Source organism: Tripterygium wilfordii, chromosome 17, assembly GCF_013401445.1.
Source record: "Tripterygium wilfordii isolate XIE 37 chromosome 17, ASM1340144v1, whole genome shotgun sequence".
Classification (NCBI taxonomy): Eukaryota; Viridiplantae; Streptophyta; class Magnoliopsida; order Celastrales; family Celastraceae; genus Tripterygium; species Tripterygium wilfordii.
In genome coordinates, this window is record NC_052248.1 from 4,464,318 (window position 1) to 4,491,337 (window position 27,020).

Genomic DNA, 27,020 nt, shown 5'->3' on the forward strand with positions numbered 1-27,020 from the left:
ACACACCTCACAACACCACAGTTTTTTGTAACACACCAAACAACTTTTACGTTCCAACTCACCTCATAGCACCATAACTTTTTACCTCACAACACCTCACCACACCTCACAACACTCCCAAACGCTTACATTATATGTTGAATTGTCCTATGTAATCAAATTAGATCCATATCTTTTAAATTTATAACAAATGTAACAATTACAAGTTACCATTACAATTACAATTTTTGCATCACTATGAGTCCTAAATCAAAAAAAAAAAACATCAATATAAATGAACTTCTTTACATATTTATTAAATCAAATGATAAATATTATTACATATAAAAATGTTAACTTGCCAAACCAAGTGGTTAGCCCTAGGGTCGGCCTGTCTCGGGCCTGCATCACCTGGCGTTCCAGACCTGGTGGGCTGGATATCCCAGCTCAGTCCGTGAGGGCTGTAAGGGCGGGGCCCAGCACGGCCCTTATATATCGAATGCCAAGAAAGTACCATGGACAAGCACTGATGGTGAGGGGATCACAAGTAGTGTCACTCCTCGACCATGTGACTTGCTGCCTGATCAAGAACTAGAGAAGTTCAAATCCTGTGATTTTCTTGCTGAAATGCTGCCAATTGACCTGGTAGAGCTTAAAAAGTGCTCTTCCACAATGAACTACATGTGAAACTCAAAAACTTCTTGTTCAGAAAGAGCCTTTTAGGGCAGACCCTGTAGACTAATATTGTAAGTTCAGTAAGTGAAACTTAAAAATCAGCAACGGACCTGCTAAATGGCCTAAGTATTTTTAGCCCAACATTGCCCAAGTCGATTTGCCAATAATGTAAATTTGAAATATTAAATTTGAAATGAAGCTCGAGAATCGGGGAGATCATTTAATGGCCAGAACCACTCTTACATTGAAAACGTAACCCAAACCCATTTGCTTTTCCTCCCGTTTTGCATTGTTCGAAGCTTTTCCTCCTATTTCTTGTCTTCTTCATCATCGATTATGTTAATGGAGATGATTCGAGTCGTTTTCCTTGTTTAAAGGTTGCTGTGCAGGTGAAAATCAGTGCAACGGGAATAAAAATTTCAAGGTATTGTGATATATTTATTGATAACCTAAAGATACATGTTGTTCTGCATCGTCGATGACTTTCGTGTCTATACGTAGAATAATTTTTAGCTGACAATAAGGGTAAGGACGAAAAAACTTCAAGGTTATAGCTTCCATTAAGCTGTTTCAGCTATCTTTGCTTTTATTGTTAGGGATTTTTGGGGGAACCTACACTTATATGCGATTTTCCAATCAAGTTTGTGTGTTGCATTGTTAATATGGGTATGGTTTTTCTATGTTTGCCAACTGAAGCTGACATAATCAATCAATATGAGCTGCCTTGCATTGTTTTTTTAGTGTACGTTTAGGGAGTAATTTGTGGATTAACCCATTTCTGATCCATTGATGTGTTTCAGTAAATCATTGCATTGTTCTTCAGGGGATGCTTTTTTGTCTGCTGCATAACATTGTGGATTTTGCTTAGATTTTCCATGAATGTTTGCTTAATTGCATTGTTTAATTAGGGCGGCTTCTTGACTGATAGCACACACATTTATGCTTTTACAGCCTCATTTCAATGGAATTGCATTGCATGGAAATGTGTAGGAATGTTTCAGGTGGTCACACCAATCTGAGTTTTTCCAATCAATTTTGTGTGTTGCATTGTTAATATGGGTATGTTTTTTCGATGTTTGCCAACTGAAGATGACATAATCAACCACGTGAGCTGCCTAGCATTGTTTTTCTGTGTAGGTTTAGGGTTTAATTTGTGGATGAACTCATTTCTAATCCATTGATGTGATTCATTAAATCATTGCATTGTTCTTCAGGGGAGGCATTTTTTGTCTGCTGCATAACATTGTGGATTTTGCTTGGGGATTTTTGGGGAATTCACACCCATCTTAGATTTTCCATGAATGTTTACTGAATTGCATTGTTTAATTAGGGCAGCTTCTTGACTGATAGCACACACATTTATGCTTTTACAGCCTCATTTCAATGGAATTGCATTGCATGGAAATGTGTAGGAATGTTTTAGGTGGTCACACCAATCTGAGTTTTTCCATTGAATTGTATTCCACCCCAATGTTTATTTGGCTAGGGTTTTTTTTAGGGAACTCACAACCCTCTTATCATGGCCTTAACATTAAGGTCAATTGCATTGACCTTAATGTACTCAATTGCAGTGTTTACTGCCCGATTTCATTGAAATTGCATTGCACTGCAGTGTTGATTTTGGTAGGGGATTTTGAGGAACTCAGACCTATCTGAGCATGTCCACAAAGTTTTGGTCCACCAATTTTTAATTGGGGAGACTTCTTGATTGATTTGCGTTGTTCTTTTTGTTAGTTGCATTGTTTTACAGCCCCATCCCCACTTAACTTGAATTTCAGTGCATTTAAATGTGTAAGGTAGGGATTTTTTAGGTGGATCAGACGAAGCTAAGCTTGTCCAATGACTTACATATAACTTACTGCATTGCATGGAAATGTTTATTGCATTGTTCTAAATGAAAATGTAATCTTATTAACATCTTTTTACAGGCCTATCAAATCAACATGGTTAAAGATTATCCGCTTCAGTACAAATCAAATCTTGAGGCAATAGCAACGGTACTTAAGAATTTGACTTTACGAAGGGAGCATAAGAAGAGGTTGAAAAAGACACCATGTTGGAATTTATTAAAGCAATGGGTGGGAAGAACACCAGAAGTAAAGACTAGGAAGAATGATAATATAATTTGTGATATCATCTGTATATATGACAGCAGAAGAGAAGCATTCATGTTGGGGGAAAGAAGTTAAACGTTACTGCGAATGACGTTGAACTTATATTTGGGGTATGCTCGGGAGATATTGAGATGGCCATTGCTAGACAAGGGAAACTAACTGATTCAGAGTTTGTAAAAAGGACTTTTGCAAAGGAAGTAAAAATTATGAAAGCAATTACTCTTAAGTCTGCAATATATAAAGCAATAGGAGGTGTACGTGAAGTCGATGCGCAGGATGTTGCTAGGTTGATAATGCTATACCTATGCTTGACACTATTCTTCTCCACCTTCTCAGATGGATTGTCGTGGGGGTTCATCCCATACGTCGAAGATCTAGAGTATATGAAGAATTTCAATTGGTCAAAGGCCATTGCTAGTTATTTGATGGAATCAATTAGAAAATGTAGCAATGCTCCTGAAAAAGTAAATGGATGTGTTACGCTTATGTCGGTAAGTAAAATAATGTGTCTATACATATATATGAAGTGGTTATTGAACTAATTATTTGCATATGTGCAGTATTGGTATTGCGAGCGCACGACTACTATCACTCCAATTGAGAATGGCCTATTCCCAAGCTTCATGAAGTGGGACCTGAGAAAGTTTCCAAAGGACTTCAAAATCCAATACATCATCAAATTAAAGCATGGACAGGTAACACTTACTCTATTTATTTATAAATTCTGTAATTACATTGATACTGTATTCAATGTCAAAGGCTTAAATTAGTATTTATTAGTACTTAAATATATGTCCATAGCTTAAATTCCTTATTGCAAACAATGTCATTGTTCTATACCAGGTATATCCATCTGAACTAGTCCGTACTGAGGAGGAGACAATAATAAGTGAAGCCTCAAAGCAAGAAGTTAGCTCTGGGAGCTATGAATCAAGCGATGATGAAGGGGAAGATGAAGTGGATGATGAGGAAGTGGATGATGAGGAAGTGGATGATGAGGAAGTGGATGATAAAGAAGTGAAAAATGATGAAGGTAAAGATGATGGAGATACCAAATAAGGTGATTTAGAGGGAGTAACTGATGATGAAGATGCAGATGAAACCACATATGACAATGAACAACAAATTGTGAATGATTACATTGTTAGTGAAAATGTTGAAGTCTACATTGATGAGATAAGTGGTGTACAATGCACTACTTTAAGACCTCCAGATTTACATGGAGACCAAAGAAATGATAGTGTGCCTAATGATGAAGAAGCTACATTGAAGCAAACTTTGAAGGATAAGGATGATATTTTGAAGGATGTTTTCGTTCGCTTACATGTTTTGAGAGATGAAAATGAAAAATTGAAAACTGATAATGAAGAAAAACAAAAACAAATTGATGAGATGTCCGAGAGCTTACAGCGTCTAAGAGAAGTAAACCTGGTGCTGGTTGAGCGTCTAAATGACAGAGCTGAAGAAGAAAAGAAAGAAACTGCACCATCAACTCCAACTCCCCCACCTAAGAGAAACAAGAAAGAAAAGGCTTGCAAGCAAAAGGAGAAGACAAGATCTATGATAAAAAACGTGCAGACTCGATCAAGAAGACCATTGATAATTTCAGACTTTTAGTACGAAGAGAAGTATAATCCATTGCACACAACAAAGAGGGTGATTGATGAGGAACAAGTTGCCAAAAATGAATGTAAAGATTTTGAAGATTTTGACCCCAAAACAATGTTACTAAGAAAATGAAGAAAGCCCCACTGCCAATAATACCATTATTGACAAATGAAGAGCAAAAAAGATTTGCCCAACTTTCAGAATATGCAAAAGAAGGGTAACCTACTTTTTAGTTAGTTTCTTCTTTTGTATTGATTTCAAGCTTAATATTTGATTGACGCCATGTTCTTGCAGCACAATTGTATGGTCTGGAGCAGGGGAGAATGAAATTCGGTTCTTTGAACTACTGTCATTGGCGGGGAGTGGCATGACATCAAATAATGTAAGCAGAAGTATATGAATGTCAATTGCATTGGGTTTATCAATGTATTTGAATTGCATTGGTTATTACCTGAATTGCATTGGTTTACGCACACCCATTTAACAAGTGGGTTTATCAATTTGTTTTTTTAAATTGAATTGGTTTTAACTGATTGAATTACTATTTACTTTAAGTGCATTGTTTTTGCATTAATTTGATTATATTGATGACATATCTCATTCAAATTTATAGATTATTGATGCATTGTCTGAGTTGCTAACAAGGGAACAAGGAGATGATGAAACTGTTGAGCGACCGTTGGCAGTGACCAGCTCTTGTCTGGTAGGCAATTTAATTGATTTTTCATGCATGCATTAAAACAATGTCAATAATTATCAAATGCATTATACTCAGGCATACATCTGAACAAACAATGATGAGCCTGTGAAGCAAAAGTTGATAGACAAGCTTGTGGGGGAAGTTAAGGATTACAAGAAGATACTCTTTCCACTTCATAGCAAAGGATCACAGGCAACTGCAAATCATTGGACATTACTTGTCCTTGACCTTGAAGAGCGAAGTTGGAAACATTACAATTCCTTACTACCGCGTCGAAAAAATGGAAAAGATCCATTCTCAGAAGACGCAAACCTATTGGTACACTTACTTAATTTCACAGTATCAAATTTTTCAGAATATGTACCTAATTTTTTTTTCACATAACAGATTAGGTCTACGATTCTAAATTCCCATCCGGCGTCTCATCAAATACAGAGTCATCATTCTCAACAGTTAGGGACACACCCCAACAACCAACAGCATCGTAAGTTCTCCAAAAAATTGTAAGACATTGAACTTAAATGCAATTTAATAATTATCTTTTTTTAATTGTAGTTTATTTGTTTTTTAAACAGTGTCGATTGTGGAATCATTGTCATGCTCATAATGGAGTGCACATTCACCAACAAACCAATCCCGCGGACTTTGAAAGAGGAAGATATTCATAGGTTTAGAGCTCATGTTGTTCATTTGCTTCTCAATGACAAAGGCCATGTATGGGGGGATGGTGCCAAAAGGTTGGGTTAGGAATTACAAGAAGTGTAAATATTTTTTTGGTACTACAGTTGAAGTATTAATTTTGTAAGTCATCATGCAAAATAATGCAGTGTGAGCACATCTCTAATGTAGTGAATTGCATTGTTTATTGCTTGGCAGTTTGGCCACACTAACCAATGGATACATGCAATTTCAGCTAAGAACAATGCAATTTCAGCTAAGAACAATTACAAGAATTGTAAATATTTTTTTGGTACTACAGTTGAAGTATTAATTTTGTAAGTTATCATGCAAAACAATGCAGTATGAGCACATCTCTAATGTAGTCAATTGCATTGTTTATTGCTTGGTAGTTTGACCACACTAACCAATGGATACATGCAATTTCAGCTAAGAACAATGCAATGTCCATAAAATTTGTGGTATTCTCAACTGAGTGTCAAATCCTACCACAAAACATGAACAAAAAAACAATGCAAGCATAAAATTTATTACATCACAGGTGGTTGTAGGTTACCTAAAAAATCCCTAATCAATGTATCAATGTAATGTGAGGTAAAAACAATGCAACGTCCACAAAATTTGTGTTTTTATCACATCACGGCTGGTTGTAGGTTACCTCAAAAATCCCTAATCAATTTATCAATGCAATGTGAGGTAAAAGCAATGCAATCCACCACATTGTTCCTTCACATCATAATTAATATATAAATAGTCTACGTAACACCAATGTATTTGTTCCTTCAACAACATAAAACATAAACATATATAAACTAATTCATCCCCTCAATACATGAAGCTTGACCCATCCACCTCACTTGCGTCCTGCACATCAAATAGCCAAAAAAAATAAAAGGTCAATGAATTACATATTACATTGAAGGACAAAATTGGCACTAAGAAAGCGAATAAAACTTACCATGCTTCCACTTGTTCCAGTTGATGCTGGCAGCACTTCATTGCTGCTTTTGCTGCTCCTAGCAGACCTCTTGAAAATCCTTTTCTTCCTCACAGATGGAGGACGTCCTTTGCCTCTTGTCATTAACAGATCATTTGAGAAACCAGCCACATTCAATGCACTAACAGGTGTGGCATTGCTCAACGCACTAACAATGCTCATTGCACCTTCAATCAAGTTCACAACATAATTGAAATTTTGTTCGCTGTCAGCCGCCAAATCTGCCAGATATGTGAACATGTTACACAATTTATCATACCGTTGTTGGTCGCCTGTAATCTCCATTCCATCATAATATACCTTAACTCTAGAATAAGGTCTCCTTATGTCTTTTCTCCAACGCCTAAAGATATAATGAGCTGGGATTAGATCATGTCCATTACGAACCAACACGATTATAGCATGTCTGCACAATATACCCCTGAACTCGAACCTGCAGCATGTACAAAAGACAGTCGATGAAGTGCTGTCATAGCACACATTGTATTCAACTTTCTTCCTTCTTTTATCTCCAAAGAATACATCCTCTTCAACATAAAAATGTGTCATATTTTCATTGTTAACCACAGATTTAATGCCACAATAAATCAACCCTGTCAACTCATTTTGAAACTCTTTGAACTTGTTTTGAGTGTACAAATTCAGAATTTGTTTCTCCATTCCATATGAAGTAGCACATTTGAGTTGCTTGTTGAATGAATTAAAATCCGCTTTACTTTCCTTTTCAGCTTTGTCCCTTAATGCATTGTTGTACTGCTCCACAAACTGTCTAAGAGTAGTTTTCGAGTTCACATAACCATCAAAAAATGCATTCACAGCCTCGCTTCTCTGAGTGGACGACATACCAGCCCAAAAGAAGTTCTTCACATATATTGGAACCCACTTCTCTCTAAGATCATACATTGTTTTCAACCAACCATTATCTGCCAAATGAAATTTAGAAATCATAGATTCCCCGCACCTTTCAAACTCATACGTGCTCTGCGATTCATAAACAGCTTCACCCAAATCATAAATAATATTCTCATATTCTTTGTACGAACCAAGCTTCTTAGGCACCTTCTTCATGATGTGCCACAAACATAATCTATGCCTAGCTGAAGGAAACACAACTTCAATTTGCATTTTTCATGGCCCTATCTTGGTCAGTTATTATCCCAGCGGGACAAACATTATGCATACATGAGAGCCAAGTCCGAAATAACCATATGAAAGTGTCCGTGTCTTCGTTTGAAATCAGCCCACACCCTAATAATATTGACTGCCCATGGTGATTGACACCAACAAATGGGGCGAATGGCATGTCATACTTATTAGTCAAATATGTCGTATCAAACGTAATGACATCCCCAAAATCACGACAAGCTGCCCGACTCCTTGCATCAGTCCAAAAAACATTTTTCAGCCTACCTTTCTCATCCCAATCAATTAGTGAAAAAAACCCATCATTCTGTGATTGCATCTTGCTGAAATAACTCTGAATTGCATTGGCATCCCCTTCGCCAAGTCGCAAGCGTCTAGTTTTTGCAAGTAAATTTCTAGTATCTTGTTCCAAAAACAATAACTTCTCATGCCCCCCAGCACCAATTACCTGGGCATTGTGACTTTTATTGGCTCTAATCCCAGCTATGTCATCAATCTCCAGTTGCCTTTTAATATGAGGGTTAATTAACCGATTGCAACTAAAATACCTCGACTTCGATGGACTCATTACATGGTTATGATCATAGATAAAATTTGTAATTTCCCACTTACCCTCTTTAGATAAACGGGCTCTCAACCTAGCTTTACAATCAACCTTCGCATTTGACCGATGATTTATGAAATTGTTAGTATGTGTATTGCTTTTATCTGCTCTGCCACATGTGAATGTCAAATATTTAACCAATCCATCCTTATCCTTGTTTACAATCCTTTTCTTCACAGGAAATCCCATCAGTTGCCCATATCTCTTGTAATACTGGAACATTTGATTTTCATCTTCAAAAAACATTCCAATCAACGGAACTTCAGCTTCTTCTGAAACAAAATTTCCTAGACCTTCAACACTTTCATATGAACTAGATATATCATTGTTCATGACCATGTTCGATCCCTTAATCTGTTGGTCCTCCCACCCATGATATGCTTCATCATGCCTTTCCATTATTAGACCAAATAAAATTTTACAAAATCTGCAATTACGTTGTAAAACGAACATGTGATTCATGTCAAATATGAACCAGTAAATCCCAATGTGAAAATAATGCAATGAACCAGATAAACAATGCAATAGCTATCTATGGACCAATAAATGCACTACAATCATCATAACATAATCAATGCATATGACCAAATAAGGAGATATTCACCAATTTATCGTTAAATCCCTGCGAAAATAAACAATGCAATCGAAAAATGTCACTCACCAAGCTCCTCTATGTGTCCGAAGTAACAATGCAATTGTGCTGACTAAATCCCTATAAAATAAACAATGCAATCCTTAAAAGGCAGTAGCTAAGCTCCTATTGGTATGTGTGAGCAACCTAAAAAATACCCAAAAATAAACAATGCAATCGAAAAATGTCACTAACCAAGCTCCTCTATGTGTCCCAAGTAACAATGCAATTGTGCTGACTAAATCCCTATAAAATAAACAATGCAATCCTTAAAAGGTAGTAGCGAAGCTCCTATTGGTATGTGTGAGCAACCTAAAAAATACCCAGACAAAACAATGCAATCGAAAAAAATCACTAACCAAGCTCCTCTATGTGTCCCAAGTAACAATGCAATTGTGCTGACTAAATCCCTATAAAATAAACAATGCAATCCTTAAAAGGCAGTAGCGAAGTTCCTATTTGTATGTGGGAGCAACCTAAAAAATACCTAGACAAAACAATGCAAAACATTGAACACATACCGCATCAACGAAACCCATAAAATCTGCTAAATGACCCTCCAGCTGCAAACGACTTCTCGAGATGTGTCTTCTCTTTGAGGCAGTGAACTATGACTACATTACAGATTATGAGAGTGAAACTAGGTTGCGAAATCGTTAAGCGAAGAAGTGAGAGAAGAAACTAGGTTAGAGAATGCAAAATGGAGGAAGCGGGAACCGTATGTGATATAAGCAGGAAACAAATTGAGCCAGACTTAAAAACCCATGTAAATCCATGCTGGCTTCATGACTGGACAGCCAACTCAGCGCCACAACAGATTGGGATTTGTTGGGTTGAAATAACTTGGGCCATTTAACATTTTCGAATTAGCAAAGCTCAAGTCTCTGATGCAGCAAGCAGTTGCAAAATCCAATTGTTTTATTTCATTTTTTACATTGCAGTAACAGTAAGAACCTTCACCTAAATCTCAATCAAGGGAGTAAACCAAATGACCTCTTCTAATGATTACCTTGCAGAGCCTTATATATACAGATTTTGGCAGTGTCACGTCAGACAATATATGAGAAAAAGATGATAAACAAACACCTAACTAGTCGAAGCATACATATTTCCTTTTAGATATAGAAAAGAACTTGAGAGGATTCTCCCATGCTCTGTCTGCTACATGTTTCAATTTACCAATATCAAAACATGTGCAAGTCTGTCTTTCCCACAAAAAAATTTGCAAGTCAATCCTGTTACAATGACATAAGTTTGCCATCTTGTTTCTTAGGGAATCTGATGATTTTATATAGCATTGTTGTATGGTGGAGTCATAGAATACAATAATAATCCTCAGGGATCCGGATTGAATTTAACAGATTCTCTCCAGATGAGTTCCTTGATATTTTCCTCGGTTAATGATGGCTGCTCAAAATCAAAGCTGAAAGGCCTTGGGAAAACAGGCTCCTCATTGATATCATGAAGTGGAGCCAAGTATGGATGGCACAGTGCCTCATCAACTGCAAACAGCAGGGAAAGTTAGAAACAAAGTTGTATCATCAACAAAAAATTAGATGCAGTTGATGAAATGGAAAAGTATTGTGACTCATCATACCTGTAACGCGCCTGTTAGGATGAAATACAAGCATCTTCTGCAGCGAATCAATAGCACCAGGGGACATCTTTGGAAATTTAGAGTCAAACTTTTGCCTTGGGTATTGAGGAAGCTGTCTAACGTATCTCCGCGCATTATTACTTCGTAGAAAACGAAGGCTAGAGTCATCAGGTGAACCTATCAGCTTTTCAAAGAAAGGAAAAGATGCACAAGTTATCATAGTCCACAATCACCCCAGTTTTGAGAAAAACTAAGCAGTTTCATATTTGAACAAGCCTTCTATAAATTGCACCTTCCACACAGTCATGAACCAGAATGTTAGTGGCACTAATAGCCTAGAGCAATGAAAAACTCATATAAGATATGCATACTGTTGATGTAAATTATCGACCATCGAATTTATGGAGAATGAGGGAGAAAATATGAGATAAAATAGAGAGATTTTATGTGGTTCGGCTTTGAGCCTAGTTCCACGGTACAGAATGATAGAGTAGTCTTTTATTTCTCACTTGTGATTACAAAAATAAGTCAGAAAAATCGGCCCCCCTTCCACTCTCCTAATGAACTCCTTTTATGCTTTTCTTGAGCAGTTACCAGCAGTTGTGGCAGTTGGAGAAGTTCATAGCAGTTTGGAGGAGTTCATGGCAGTTTGCAATAGTTTGTAGCAATTTCGGCTGTTACCATTAATGAGGAACTGCCTTATCTTCGGCTTCGTCCCTTAGTTATTGGTTCGGCCTTATTTGCATCGGCTTCGTACTGCCTTTTTAAGACCAAGTCCTTTTTGGACTATAAGTTCTGGTCTGATTGTTGTTGGGCTTCGGGGCCCTAGCCCCTGCCTCTGTTGGGCTTTTGTTGTTGTTGGGTTGAACATGACCCATATAATTTGTTGAGGTTGACTTTGACCCCTACACTTTGCCCCCTATTTTTAAGTTTGATTTAAACTTAAAAATATTTTTCTTGGGGTTGCGTCTTCTTCAGAGCTCTTCGTCTTATCATCTCTGTTTGTAGTTTTTGCATTTTTTGACTGTTGAAGTATTTCTACAATTGCAATTTCAGAGCACTGAGATTAACAATGAAAATATCTTTGTCAAGATAAAATGTAAATACTTCATACATGGGAATAAATATGCAATGGTATAACTCTTAACGAGCCCAGGTGCGAATAACATCATTTATGATATTCATTGCATTCCCAACATGGGCTGCAAGATCTAAAAGAGATTCTTGTAATCGATAAACGTTCTGATTTCGAGAATGACCCCAAGCGTTATCACGAACTCTGTTCAGCGCATCTCTGGCCGCTCGAAGCACATCCGTATAAGACTGGTTTCGTTCGTACTCGTTTTACAGATTTCTTTCGGCTTCCTCAAGAAGTCCTTTTAAGCCTTCAATGGAGTTTTGAGGGTTTTCCTAGTACAATTCTTCAGATATTACAAATATTTCAACAACTGAATCGTCTGGTTCGTCGTTATTTCGAGATGGGGATCCTTCTCCTTTGGCCTCTGCCTTTTTTGAAGATGAAGGGTCTTCGTTTCTTGCCCGTTTGGAAGGAATGAGATTCTCTTTCTCGTCTAATTCTCTTTCTGCAGGAGTGGAATCAGAAGAACTCATTTTGCTAGGTGTTGAGGAATTTTTTTGGAAGGAAGAAGGAATGTCTTCTCCCTCCTTCTTGTCGTGTATTTAAAGACAAAAGACTCACGTTCAAAGAAACAGTTATTCCTGAAGAACATGGGGAAGCTAAACGGTTGCACCGTTTTTAAAGATCATGATGTCTCTTCGTATTTCGAAATAAACAATTCAAATATCCCGCCTTTTATATTCGTTGTAAATGAAATGGAATTTCGTAGAAATCTTCTTGAAATAAAATTGGAAAAAGGAAATGGACAGGAATTTTAATCTAGGGTGTAAAGAACACTGTCTATTCCATCTACAGCATATCCAAGTTGTACTGTGATCTCAATGATTGCTTCGTGCAATTTATCTGGATCATGACTACTTGTTTGTCGGCCCCACGACATATATCGAACGCCTTGTATGGCATATTTTGTTGTCTTCTGTAGTCTTGAACTTTGTCAGTTGCTTTCTTAAGTCTCCTTTTGGTTTCCATCAGAGCCTTTTATAGAGATTCGATGGTTTTCTGGTGATCGTCCTCGTATACATCTTCCCTTATAGGGGAGAGGTTGAATCTGGGATCATTTCCATCTTCATCTTCTTTAGAAGTAGAACCCTCATCGGTTCTAGATCTTTTTGCAGGTGGAGAGTTAGGAGTATCCATCCTTGAAGATTTCTTGAGGAAAATATTGGTTTCTGCTAATTTTTACTTTTGCATATTTATACGAATGAAATATGAAGGAAGTTACTTTTTCCTTGGAAGTTGTGATAGATAATGGGGAGATGGACGGTTGTAACATTTATCCACGTCTTTTTTCGAGGAGTTGGAATGTCTTTTGGTTTGCTCGAGGATTAACTAATCAGAATTGATATTAAACTATTGGAGTTAAATTATTTTTGGAATTTTGGGAAGCTTCGTCTTTTTCTAATAGAGCTTCGTCTTCCTCTAATAAAGCTTCGTCTTTTAATGGTGAGATTTTTGTTTCACCTAAAAGTTTCATCTATGACAGAAATTGAATATATTTGGAACCTAGCAAGGAAATTCTTAGTTCGTTTAAGAATGCTATCTTTGATAGAGGTTAAATAAACATGGAATAATATTTATAAATAGTTAAAATTGTTCAAGCCTTTAAGGTCTTGGCCATAAGGCATGATGCATTCTAACTAGATTATTCTTCATAAAAAGATTGATGTTTTGTAAGGCTTGTCGCAGCTTTTGAGGATCATCCTCCATAGCAGCATTTTTTGACATGTCTCGAAGCCGATAAAGTGACCGTCCAGCCAATTTGTAGGCTCGGGTAAGCTCCATTATCCTTCTCTCTGCTTCATGGAGATCTTTATCTAAACGTATCACCAAATCTTGCAGATTGGAGACGTGTTGATATGGATCATACCCGTCGGGATAGAGCTTCAATTGTTGAATTTCTTCTGCCATTTCGGATGATCCTTCATCTGACTTGATTGGCGGTTTGGACATTATTTTTCGATATTCAGGCTCGATAGGATTTTTGGAAGAACTCATAACTGTAGAGGTTTTTTTGTTTTGGAAGTGGTATTTCTTTGGTTTTTTTTCCAGTATATTTATAGGGAAAAGAGCGCAATTTTAGAAGTTGAATCGTGTTTCGATTCTAACTAGTTTTTTTTTTTTAAGGAGATGTAATAATGTAACGCCGCCGTTTTCACCATTTATCGAGAAGTTACTTTTGATCGAAAGGCTCTGATTAGTTCGTAGTAGAACGATTTCCGAGGAGTTTTAACTTTTGAATTCCGAATTTACAGTCCTTGGTGGTTTTTTAATGGGTTTATTGTAACCACCCACTATCTTAAAACTTCCAGAACACGACTCGACTTTCGGTACGTTTCTTGACTTCTTCTTTTTTGAGTTTTCGATCATGGCTTGGTTTGGTTCTTCCGAAGAATTTATTGATAGGTTTGAGAGAGAAAACGAGAGGGACGAATCTAATTTCGGTCCCCAAATTATTCCGAGTGAGAATCAAGATATTATGGAAACTCGAGATGAGTTTCCTGATAACGATATGTCTGAAAGAGGTCTAGGGGAGAAAACCACCATTCTTAGGGTTTCATCTTACTCTGAATCTGAAGGAATGTCGGGTCAAAAGATGATTAGTCCATCTAAAGTTAGCCTTTTACCAACCACCCGTTCAAAAAGTAAAGTTCAAAAAGTTTTTGAGGAAGAGGTTATAGTAGACAAGGATCCTGCTTCTGTATTAACGGAAGAGGATCTAGACAATATTAGAGTTGAGTTCAAAATTCCACAGGAGATAGAGATGCAAATTCCTAGTTCTAACGAATCAGCCTCTTATGAATTTCCAGGGTGGACTGTGGTATATGTTATAACATTGAGGTGTGGATTAAAGTTTCCTTTGGGACCTTTAGTTAAGTCTGTATTAAGATTTTTTGAAGTTGCCCCCTGTCAACTCATGCCTAATTCTTGGCGGATTTTGTTGTCTTTAGAAGCTTTAAGTGTGAAATTCAATCTTTCTTTTGGCCTTCATGAATTTCTTGCTGCCTATTCTTGGCAAGAAAATAAAAAGGATGTAGGTAGGTTTATGTTATCAAAGAAGGATAAGGAAAATTTGATCGCTGGAACCACCTCTAGTGATCATAACTGGCAGAAGAGGTATTTCTTGGTAAGGAAGGAAACTCTTCTGGGAGATGATGAGGTTATCCCTAGTTCTTGGAAAATTCAAGGTATAATCTATTTAAATTCTCTTTTATTTTCATCTAAACATTTTGTGAATATTTATCTCTCTATGGCAGGGAAATCTCCTAAGATAACTATCACTAAGGAAGCTCAAAGGAATTGTCAATTATTTCTAAAGACAATTCCTCGTCCTGAGAGAGATTGGAAATTTGTCTCCTCAAAATATCTTTTTGAAAGTAAGTTAAGAAAATATTTATGATTTGTATTTTGTTTTTTGTTTCTAACAATTTCTTTTCGATTTTTTGACAGAACCTCATATGGCCCCAAGAACAATTGTTCCTTTGACTCTTAAGGAGATTGCTGAAAAGAAGAAAGTTCAGAGAAGCTTTAAGGAGAAGAGGACGAAGAGAAAACATGAATCTAGCTTGGGACTTCATAGTGAGTTAGGAACTATTGCTGAGGTTATTGAGACTCGTGAAGTTCCTGAAGACAATGTAGATGATGATTCTACACTTGTGAGGAAGAAGAAACCTAGGCTATCGTCCCCTTTTTTGATAGATGAAAGTGCGGGATTGAATAAGGAGGCCGATGATATCATTCAGGTTCCTGATGATGAAGTGAGGGAGGCGACCGTGAGAAGGGAAGGAAAAGATCCTGTTCATCCAACTTCACCTCTGAGAGCTCTAATTGAAAGGGAGTTGAGATTATCGGGAGCTGATCTTCCATCTAATCTTCCGGCGAGGAGCTTTGAAATGTCGATCCCTAATATCCCTCTTTATTCAAGGCCTACTGAATTATTTCCTGATTTACATAAATTGGCCTATCCCCTTCGTTTCACCCCCCCTAAATTGACTCTTGAAGACGCTTCTCTTTACAGCATTTCTCATGCTTTTCAGGTATTTTCAAAACTTAGTTTATTTGTATTGCTATGTTAAATTAAAAGTAACCTTCGTTTTCTTCTTTCAGGCTTTGTCAGTTCAGCTTTATATTGATAAAGAAGTCGAAAAGTTAAGCAAGGAAGTAAAAAGTCTTCGTCTTTCCAGCGGATTACTACAGGCCGATATGAAAAAAAATTTGGAGGCCGAAGAGCAGGAGAAAAAGTTAAGGATGGAGGCCGAAGCTCAATTGGAAAAAACGAAGAATGTTGCTGCTGAAGCTTTAAAGAAAGCTGAAGATAAGTTCGATGAATTGGACAGAAGGCATATTGCTTTGAAGACTGATTTCACAGATCAGGGCAGACAATTGTCCAACACAATACAGCAGCAGAAAACTACGGAAGAGGAACTTTCAGCTTTCAAAGTCAAATTTGAGGAAAACGAAATCAAATTGAAAGATCTACAGGAAGTTGACTCTAAATTGAAAGATTGCGAAATTGAATTAAGTGCCTCTATTGAGAAAGCAAATCGGCTATCAGATGAATTGATAGAATCAAAGGAAGATGCCGATTTTTACAAGGGAGAATGTGCTCTTGCTGCTGGAAAGGAAAGAATCAAGGCCTTGTGGGAGGTGATGATGCAATATAAAGCCGGTACTTTAAATGGGGAAGAAGTTAATCGAATGATCAAAGAATATGAAGAATTCAAAGTCATTGATGCAACGCAAACTTCTGCCTCTGAAGCTGAAGACGGTGTTTAGGGTTTTTATTTTTTTTTTTTTTTTATTTTTTTTTAAATCTTGTATCTTCCCTTTTTACCTTTGTAACCCTAAATACAATCGTAACTTCTTTATGTTTCTTATCAATTGAAGTCCATAGCTTTAACTATATGCTTAAGATTTTAATCATGATGCAAGTAATAATGTTAGAATAAATAAAGGGTTAAGTATACATGACCTTTTGGGAAATTGGAGGACATCAGTCTTCGTTTCTTTGACCTTCGTCCAAACTTTGATATTTTATTCAATATGCTGATAGATCCTGCAATAATCAAGTATAGAACGATGGGGGTGATGTAATGCGGTCTGTCAGGCACTTATATATGCTCAGCATACATATGTATATATTCAACTCGATTGAGAGAATATATACATTTCGGTGGTTCATCATCCAGATCCCTATAGTAAACATATATCATTAATGTAAATAAATTTTTTTTTTAAAGAAAGATATAACCTAAGATGCTTCGCATTCCAGCTGTTGTTAAGTATCTTTCCTTCTCTGGTTTGCAATCTATAAGCACCATTGCCGATGATATCTACGATTCTGTATGGTCCTTCCCATGTGGCCCCCAGTTTTCCAAAATTTAATTGCTGTGTATTCTGGAAAACTTTTCGTAAGACCCAGTCATCAATATTGAAAGCTCTTGAGTTGACTGTCTTGTTGTAATATTTTGCAATTCGATGCTTGTAGACTGCTGTTCTAACAGATGAATTGTTTTGTCGTTTCTCGAGCATATCTAACTCTTCAGTGAGGATGATGTTATTTTCCTCATCTCGTTGCCATTCAAATCGTGTTGTCGGAAGGCCTACTTCAACTGGTAGCACTGCCTCAGTTCCATAAGTTAAAGAAAATGGAGTTTCACCTGTTGAAGTTCTCACTGTTGTTCGATATGACCACAAAACTCCTGGGAGTTCGTCTGCCCAGGCTCCCTTTGATTTTTCCAGTCTCTTTTTCAAAGTGTTGACTATCGTTTTGTTTGTAGCTTCTGCTTGACCATTCGATTGTGGATGCCTTGGTGATGTGAAGCAAAGCTTTATCTTCCACGTATTACAGAAATCTTGAAGTTTTATGAACTGAGATCCATTATCACAAATGATTTCATAAGGAACTCCAAATCTGCAAATGATGTTTCTCCATATGAAGCTTTTAACCTCTTTGTCCCTGACTTGTTTATAAGCTTCAGCTTCCACCCATTTTGTGAAGTAATCTGTTAAAATCAATAAGAACACTCTTTGTCCCGATGCTGGAGGAAGTTTTCCGACGATATCCATACCCCATCTCATGAAAGGCCATGCTGATGAAATTGGGACCAGCTCCGTTGGTGGTTGATGCGGGATTTGTGAAAATCTTTGACATTTATCACATTGAGCCACATATATCGCTGCATCGCTGCGAAACGTAGGTGATAAGTTCATATATTCTCTCATTTTAATACTCTCTAAACTTGGTTTTTGTTAGAGGATTGGCTTTAAAAAGGACTAATTACTTTGTTTTTCTCATTTTCAGTTTTCTCGAGCACTTGGATGATTTTTGATGGAAAAGGATATATTTTGAGTATTTTTGAAGAACCATCAATTGGAGAATAAAGCTAAGACCTTGAAGAAAGTTGGAGAATATTTTGGGAATTTTCGGTGAAGCCAATTGACCCAGATTTTGAAGACAAGCTGAGCTAAAATATGATCTCGGCAGAACTGCGCTATCTGTGAAGAAGTGGGTCTAGAAGATTCTACAGAATTTTGCTAGAGACGTGTGAGATGGCCCTGGAAAGCTAAGAGATCAAGCTTCAATTTACATATTTTTGAAGATTTGTATGAAGGGCAGAACATGGGGAAAACGTCCATGACATTCAGCAGTGCAATTTCCTAATCATAGAAGAAGTCAACCTCTTCCCTTTTTGTTGGGTTTATTGTTTTGGAAACCAAGGGTAAATTTCCTTGGAGTTTTAGTAATTGTTGTAGAGGAAGTCTAGGGTTTGAGAGAGCTATTTAAGGAGGACTTCATAGGATTCGGAGGAACTTTCGGGGGTTCAGACACTCAGATATTCAGCCGACTTTTCTAGGGTGTTCTCCAACCTTTCTTGTGGTTTTCATTCTTGACTATGTGTAACTAAACGCTTTGGCTAGGGCTTGATGAAGTCTTAATATGATTCTCTAGTTTGTTTATTATTCTTATCTTTGATTGCTCTTTTGATGTTGGATTTCTAATCACCGTGCTATATACTTGTTTGATTGCTTGGATGATTGGCCACCAACTAAGTTTTCAACTAAGTAATTTGATGCAAGCTCACGTAGATACCATACGGGGTTTGGGACCAGCTTCTTGTGATTAGGAATTGGGAACGCCTAGGGTAGATACCATACTCCTAGGGTTTACATGGCATGTTAATGAATTCTTGAACTTAAGGACATCTTGCATGTTCATATTTGAGTTAGATACCATAACCAAATTGCATGTTAAGATAAAGGAATTAGCCTAGATACCATAGCTAATTCACGCCTTAGTGGATTCGCCAACAACATCGATTGATTGGGTTAAAGGTGAGGTAATCAACAACTAGAGAGGATTATTAAGATGGATTCATTGTCTTACTGCTTTCATAAAATTGCTTTCACAATCAAAATCAACAATTTTGTATTTTCTTTACTTCGTTACTTTGATTTCATCGCTTACTATCTACAATCAACCATCTCTCAAGAATTGTTTCTTTTGCTAAGTTTAGTATAGTAGTTAATCGTATTGTTTATCCAATCCTTGTGGTTCGACCTCGTTCTTGCATAATCTATTCTACTACTGTCTTGTGCGCTTGCGAGTATTTTAATTTGGGATTTTTGTTTGCTTATTTTAAGCGATCGAAAATTGCTATCAGTAGGCCAATAATAACCAGTTTGCATGACTTTACTGGCTAAGCTTCGACTACCAGAATGGTTTCCGCAGACACCTTCATGTAATTCTGCTAAGTCATACTGTGCTTCTTCTTTAGATAAACACCGCAGTAAGATTCCTTGGTATGACCTTTTGCAAAGAGTGCCATTAACTATTGTATAACGTGGCGCTTTACGTTGTAGTGCTCTGGCTTCATTCTTACCTTGTGGTAACACATCATCTCGCAGATATTGTATAAATGGTGTTCTCCAATCATCATCATCTTCTATGATAGCAAAAGACTGCCCCACCGTGGAATTTTTGTCTATTGCAGGCGACTCTAAATAGATCAGTGGGATGTTTTGATTCGTTTGCACCGGGATTGATGATCCTAGGTTCGCCAATGCATATGCTTGCTGATTTTCTTCTCTTGGAACTTGATTAATTTGGAATTCCTTGAATTCAAGTTGCAACTTTCACACTAACTCCAGATAATCGTTCGTTCTTTCATCTTTTGCTTGATATTCTCCATTCAACTGGTTAACGACCAATTGGGAATCCGAAGTTACGTGGATACGTTGAACTTTCGCTTCTTTCGCTAGTTTCAGTCCTTCAATCAAAGCTTCATATTCTGCTTCATTATTTGTTGCGTGAAATCCGTAATGTACAGCTTGAGGGAATTGATCTCCTTGTGGTGAGATCAAGATTATACTTAAGCCGCTTCCCTTTGCATTACTCGAACCATCAACAAATAATTGCCAAATCGCTTCATCATCTTCGATGTTTTGGTGAAATTCTTTGTGAGCATTATCCATCATACCTGGACTAAATTCGGCAATGAAATCTGCTAGAATTTGGGCTTTGATTGCTGTTCGAGGTTGATACACGATATCATGTTCGGTCAATTCAATTGCCCACTTTGTTAATCGTCCGGACAATTCTGGTTTATGGAGTATCGTTTTGATTGGGAAGCTCGTCACCACCGTGATAGGATGACTTTGAAAATAAGGATGAAGTTTCCTTGCTGCTGTGATAAGTGCTAAAACAAGATTTTCCATTAAAGGATACCTTGTCTCGGTATCCAGCAAACTCCGACTAACATAATATACTGGATGCTGTCGGTTGTTCTCTTCTCTTAGCAGTACTGCACTAATTACAAATTCAGAAACTGCTAAATAAAGATAGAGTATCTCACCGGTTTTTGGCTTTGCGAGAATTGGAGGATTGGTCAGATATCCTTTCAATTTCTTTAATGTCGTCTCGCATTCCTCTGTCCATTCGAAGTTAGCTGATTTCTTCAAAGCCGTAAATAGATGATGACATCTCTCAGATGATTTGGAGATGAATCTATTTAGTGCTGCAATCTTTCCCGCCAGCCGTTGTACGTCTCGTATTTTTGTGGGAGAAGGAATATTAAGTATCGCCTGGATTTGATCAGGATTTGCTTCAATACCTCTTTGCGTAACAATGAATCCCAAGAATTTTCCTGCTTTGACTCTGAGAACGCATTTGAGAGGATTTAACTTCATTTGATGAGCGTCAAGAATTTCAAATGCTTGTTTGAGGTGTTCAACATGATCTTCGGCCTTCATAGTCTTTACTAGCATATCATCGATGTATACCTCCATCGTTTTTTCAAGCAGACTTGCGAACACTTTATAACAATACGTACCAAGTTCGGTTATAAATGCAGTTTTCTCTTGATCTTCTGGATGCATCAAGATTTGATTATATCCTGAGAATGCATCCATAAAGCTGAGTAGTTCATGCCCTACTGTTGCATCTACAAGTACATCGATATGAGGAAGTGGAAAAGAATCTTTTGGACAAGCTTTATTCAGATCTGTGAAGTCAATACAGACTCTCCACTTTCCATTCTTCTTTTTTACCACAACCACATTTGCAAGCCAGTCTGGGTATTGAACTTCTCGGACGAATCCAATATTTAGCAGCTTTCGAACTTCCTCATTGTTGACTTTATTTCTTTCTAGAGCGAGCCTTCGTCTCTTTTGCCTCACTGGAAGGAAGTTATCATCGACTTGCAACTGATGAGTGATGATATTCGGATCAATTCCAATCATATCTGCATGCGTCCAAGCGAAAGTATGCTTATGATTTTGCAGGAATTGGATCAAATTTTCTCGAAGTTGGCGATCCAGGATGAATGATGATTTCTTCTATCTCCTTATTAGCCGGTTCTTCTTGATTGCTTAGAATCGGCCCTTGCTGTAATTGCTATAAAGCTTTGGTTTTTCCTTTCAATGCTTGTTCATAGCAACTCCTTGCTTGACGTTGATCCCCATATATTTCTTGTATTCCACCTCTTGTTGGGAACCGTATCACTTGATGATAAGTTGACGGCACAGCCCTCATTGCATGATCCAAGGTCGTCCAAGTATCGCATTATATGGAGATTGACAATCTAATATATTAAACCGAACCTGGAGATTTATTCCTTTTGCATATAATTGCAATGGAATAGAGCCGATGGTGAATTGCTGTTCTCCGTTGAAGCCAATGAGTGGTATAGGACCTCTGATTATATCATCTTCTGAAAGTCCTATTGCTTGAAGTGTGGACATAAACAATAAATTTGCTGAGCTGCCATCGTCGATCGTGATTCTTTTCACTTCGCAATTGGCAATTTGCAAAGTTATTACCAGGGCATCATCATGCGGATTGAGTAATTTCATCATCTCATCGTCTGTGAAGCTGATAACCTGTCTCGTGAATTGTACCATCGGCTTATCATTCCATACCTCAGAATTTTCTGTTTGCTTGACATGTTTCTTTGCCGATGAGTGTGTGATTCCGCTAATCTCCGATCCACCGAATATTACGTTAATCATCTTCTCTGGAGGAGGTGGCTTTTGTTCTTCTTCTCGTCTTTCAGCTTGGGACATCGCTGCTTTTCCTCTTTCTAATAACAAATCCCGAAGATAACCTTTCTTTAGCAATTGGATTACTTCTTTTTTTAGGGTAAAACAGTCATCTGTTGTATGCCCGTAATCGTTGTGAAATTCACACCATTTAGAAGTATCCCGTTGATCTAACGGTTTACGTAACTTGTCTGGCCATCGAACAGCGTCTCCCATTTTCTTCAACACTGATAAGACTTCATTTGGTGGAATTACCAAATTATATTCAAGAGATCGAGGTTTCTTCTTGAAATCAATTGGTTTAGGATCTTTGCGAGGATATCGCGGACCCTCCGAACTTATCTGCTTTTGCTCAGATTTCTTTGGCTGCTCTGTTGGTTGCTCTGGAAGTCTTCCTTTATCTTCTTCTCATTTAATTTGAACGATCGCTCTTGCCTGCACTTCTTGAAATGATTTACATGGATAACGAGTAAGCTTTTCGTACAATTTGCTTCTAGGAAGAAAAGCCATGCAAAATGCATTGATCGCAATCTCATCTAAGCACCCGGAATCTCCAGTTTTTCTTTATTGAATCTTGTCAAGAATGACCGTAGAGATTCTCCTTGCTTCTGTCGCAGCCGATACAGATCATCTGATGTGGGAATTATTTTCCTACTGCTTGTAAACTGTTCAACAAATGCATCGGCCAATTGTGCGAACGAAGCAATTTGCCCTTTCAGAAGATTAAGATACCATTTCAAAGGAGGTCCCACCAAGGTTGAACTAAATCCTCGGCACATGCATGCTTCATGCTTGTTGAATGGATATGATACTAGAGTCAATCGTTGACTATATTGATCCACATGATCTTCCGGGTCGGTGGTACCATCGTAAGGTTTGATATGTGGTATAATGAATTTCTTTGGGAGCTCTTCCATGGCAATGGCATGAACAAATGGAGATTTGAGAAAAGTACGATTTTTCTTTATAGGCGGTGGTATGCAGGGTATCCTGAAGAATGCTGACTCCATTTCCTCCAGTCTTTTATCGACACTTCGCTGCGTCGCAACTTCTGGTAGTGTTGTAGTTATGTTCAACCATGCACCAATTGTTGGAATAGTTGAAGACGAAGTTGGTATTGGAAATAACGGTGCCATAGATTGTGCCATTGGCTTTAGAAACTGAGTTGATGTTGACGCCAATGATGGTTCCGTCTGATGCACAAATCCTGGCAACGGAACACTTGCGTTGGGAATTTGTGTTGTTTGTCCATTGTTGGGTCGAACAGAAGTACTTGGGACAGTATTTGCAGGTCTAGTTCTAATTATGTGTGGACTTGATGATGTATTCATCAGGTCAAGCAGCCTTTGATTCTCTTGTCGAACAGTTAAATTCTCTTGTTCCAACTGCTGGACTCTTCTTTCATGTTCGTCGAAACGTTGAATCAAAGTTTTCATCTTCTCGTTTACAGCATCATCCCGCGAATCTTCCGAGTTTGTCATTTTGATAACGTTTGCTACCCCTATCTGGCGCGCCAAATTGTTGATGTAAATTATCGACAATCGAATTTGTGGAGAATGAGCGAGAAAATATGAGATACAACAGAGAGATTTTACGTGGTTCGGCTTTGAGCCTAGGTCCACGGTACAGAATGATAGAGTAGTCTTTTATTTCTCACTTGTGATTACAAAAATAAGTCAGAAAAATCGGCGCCCCTTCCACTCTCCTAATGAACTCCTTTTATGTTTTTCTTGAGCAGTTACCAGCAGTTATGGCAGTTGGAGAAGTTCATAGCAGTTTGGAGGAGTTCATGGCAGTTTGCAATAGTTTGCAGCAGTTTCGGCTGTTACCATTAACGAGGAACTACCTTATCTTCGGCTTCGTCCCTTAGTTATTGGTTCGGCCTTATTTGCATCGGCTTCGTACTGCCTTTTTAAGACTAAGTCCTTTTTGGACTATAAGTTCTGGTCTGATTGTTGTTGGGCTTCGGGGCCCTAGCCTCTGTTGGGCTCCGGGGCCCTAGCCTCTGTTGGGCTTTTGTTGTTGTTGGGTTGAACATGACCCATATAATTTGTTGAGGTTGACTTTGACCCCTATACATACTTTATTATATCTTTCCTAGACCATATATTTAATTCCCTCACTGCTTGTCCCCCTTCCTTATAAGTACTTATGAAAACAAAAAAGGCATCCTTAATGAGCATCTCACATCATTTAAACTAATTCACAAATCCCGTCAATGATCCGACATATCCAGAGTTATTCCTGTGGTCCTATCCTTTAGTGCTATTCAACAAGATGAATATTGTCATTTTGCATTTTCAAGGTAAAGGGAAGCATGTGAAGAAAATTTAGAAAACCTCTTTGACTCCTCTAGTGAAGGACAAGACAAAGGCAGCCAATGCCCTAAAGTAAGGAACACACTAGTAACAGATCATTTGTCTGCCGAATGAGTGGAAGAATTGAAGGATTCCATCACAAGAACAGATCATTTGACTGTTGAGTGAGTGAAAGAATTTGGGATTCCATCAAAAGCAATGAGGGGAATGTTCTTAATGTGGGCCACAAAAGTAAAGATACCCCACAGTTTATAATACTAAGTGAGATCAAGATGCGTACCTCTGTGATAAGTCTCAGCTGATGAACATAATCTTTCCCAGGAAATAAGGGTTCTCTTGTCATGATTTCGCCGAAGTAGGCAACCCACTGACCATATATCAATTGCCGCAGTGTACTCTGAACAATTTAGTAGCAATTCTGGAGCTCGGTACCAGCGAGTAACAACATATTCGGTCAAAATCTGTTTCTGACGTCGTCCAAGCAAGGCCAAAGTTTGCAATCTTAAGGTCATAATTTGCCTTCATGAGAAAACTGCCATGCTTTAAATCACGATGCAGAACATTCACCGAATGTACATATTTGAGCCCTCGTAACAATTGATACAGAAAATGCTACATTTTAAACAGCAAAAAGAATTGATATTGTAACGTGAAAATCGAGGATAAAAACATGTTTAATAATTTAATTGTATTCATCTATATGTCCCTGTAGAACGCTGAAATCTTGAAAAGATATCCAATGTAACAGAGATTAGAGAGCTGAACAAAGAAAATATCCAAAACCAAATAAGTGACAGAGATGAACATCAAAGCAAAGTTATCTATGAACTTTGTCCTTATCATGTTATCTTTTAATTTGAAAAAACATGTGACTGCCTATCGAGCCAGAAGAGAGAATTTGTGAAGCCAACCCCAATTAGTTGGAATATAAAACCTTGTCCTCTAAATGCTTTGGTGTTTTTAGTTTTCCACGGTAAACATATAAAGCATTACAAGAAACCAGTCTGAAAACAACAAATGCAAGCCTGAAGCATGATTATTTGTTAATAAAAGTTCGAGGAGAGAAAAAAGGAAACTTGTGAAAAAAAAAATCAGAAACATGTGAAGAACTGCCATATTGTAATAGCATATCTCCATTGCTCAAACCTTTAGTTTTGAATTAAGGATCTTACAATTTACAAAATCCTGTAAAAGAAAAACCGGGAAGAACAAAAGAGATGCAAAGTAAATATGTATCAAAATGGTCATACAGATAACTGTACTGACATGGTAAACATAAAAATGGGCATACAGATACAGATAACTGCATTGGCATGGTAAACATAAATCCTACCACACAACTATGCTAAGAGTAAAAATGATGCTAACCTGACAATGGTCATCAGTCAATTGTTGATTCGAATGTATTATTTGATGAAGATCAGTGTCCATTAATTCATAGACAATGTAGACATCATTAAAATTCTTCCTTTGTGGAGGTCGAATAATGTCTTTGATAGCTATAACCTGTGGACAATGAAATGAGCATTAAAATAAAAAATTCCAAGAAAAATAGGGAAATAACACTCATTAGAGTACCATCCAACTGAAAATATATTATCCATAATCAGTCTAATGTCTTTCTATATGTTATGGTCTTCCTTTCTGTACAACTTCAGTGGATGTGCGGTCTTCTGTTGATATTCTTTTTTTGTCCATTCATCTTCTTTCGTGGTTCTCCACACATGCTGGAAGGTTTATTATCTCTGTTATGGGTCTTGTGCTGAAAAACTAGAAAGTGATGTGTTACTGAATTTGGACTACCTCCTTCGATATTTAACTTAACAAATCTAGTACTAGTATAACATATTCACAATTATAATATTTAGATCTGACAATGCAGGAGTTGCTACTGCATTTGCTGCCAAAGATATCCTTGGGAATGTGCTAAGTGGGTTGTCTAATGCAGTTTTCACAGCCCTTTTCCCTTGGTGATACTATAAAAGTAAGTTGAACTAGTCATTTTCTGTCAAGTGCACATCGTTCACTAATCTATCTGATCCTATTAATAGTTTTAAGATGGATGAAGCATTTTTGTGCTCATAACTCATAATTAAGTGATAGTTATAATTAATCTTAAATTATTCGTAGTTTCAATGTGATCGTGGTTCATTGATTTATATGCTTGCTTGTTAGTTTAGAAGAAAATTTCGCATGACAGTTGCACTGTATTATATTTGTATTAGTGACTTGATGGTGGCAGTCTTTAGTGATTCAAGATCCTTTTAGTTCTTAACCAAAATTTGTCACATTAGCGCACCAA

At 37.4% G+C, this 27,020-nt stretch overlaps 2 protein-coding genes and 1 pseudogene across 2 annotated transcripts; all 3 read right to left on the minus strand.

The window, feature by feature from the left end:
- Window positions 1-6,451: 6,451 nt before the first annotated feature.
- Window positions 6,452-7,902, minus strand: LOC119982214 (protein FAR-RED IMPAIRED RESPONSE 1-like). Its single transcript, XM_038825468.1, has 2 exons — window positions 6,713-7,902; window positions 6,452-6,618 (listed from the first exon to the last, which is right to left on the minus strand). The coding sequence occupies exons 1-2, from the start codon at window positions 7,874-7,876 to the stop codon at window positions 6,580-6,582; spliced, it is 1,203 nt and encodes a 400-aa protein (XP_038681396.1). The 5' UTR covers window positions 7,877-7,902; the 3' UTR covers window positions 6,452-6,579.
- Window positions 7,903-7,923: 21 nt separating this feature from the next.
- On the minus strand, window positions 7,924-8,897 carry LOC119981835 (protein FAR-RED IMPAIRED RESPONSE 1-like). Its single transcript, XM_038824979.1, has 2 exons — window positions 8,062-8,897; window positions 7,924-7,999 (listed from the first exon to the last, which is right to left on the minus strand). Exons 1-2 carry the CDS (start codon window positions 8,895-8,897, stop codon window positions 7,924-7,926), a joined length of 912 nt encoding a protein of 303 aa, XP_038680907.1.
- A 1,567-nt stretch (window positions 8,898-10,464) lies between these two features.
- Window positions 10,465-26,233, minus strand: LOC119981836 (annotated as a pseudogene).
- Between the last annotated feature and the right edge of the window lie 787 nt (window positions 26,234-27,020).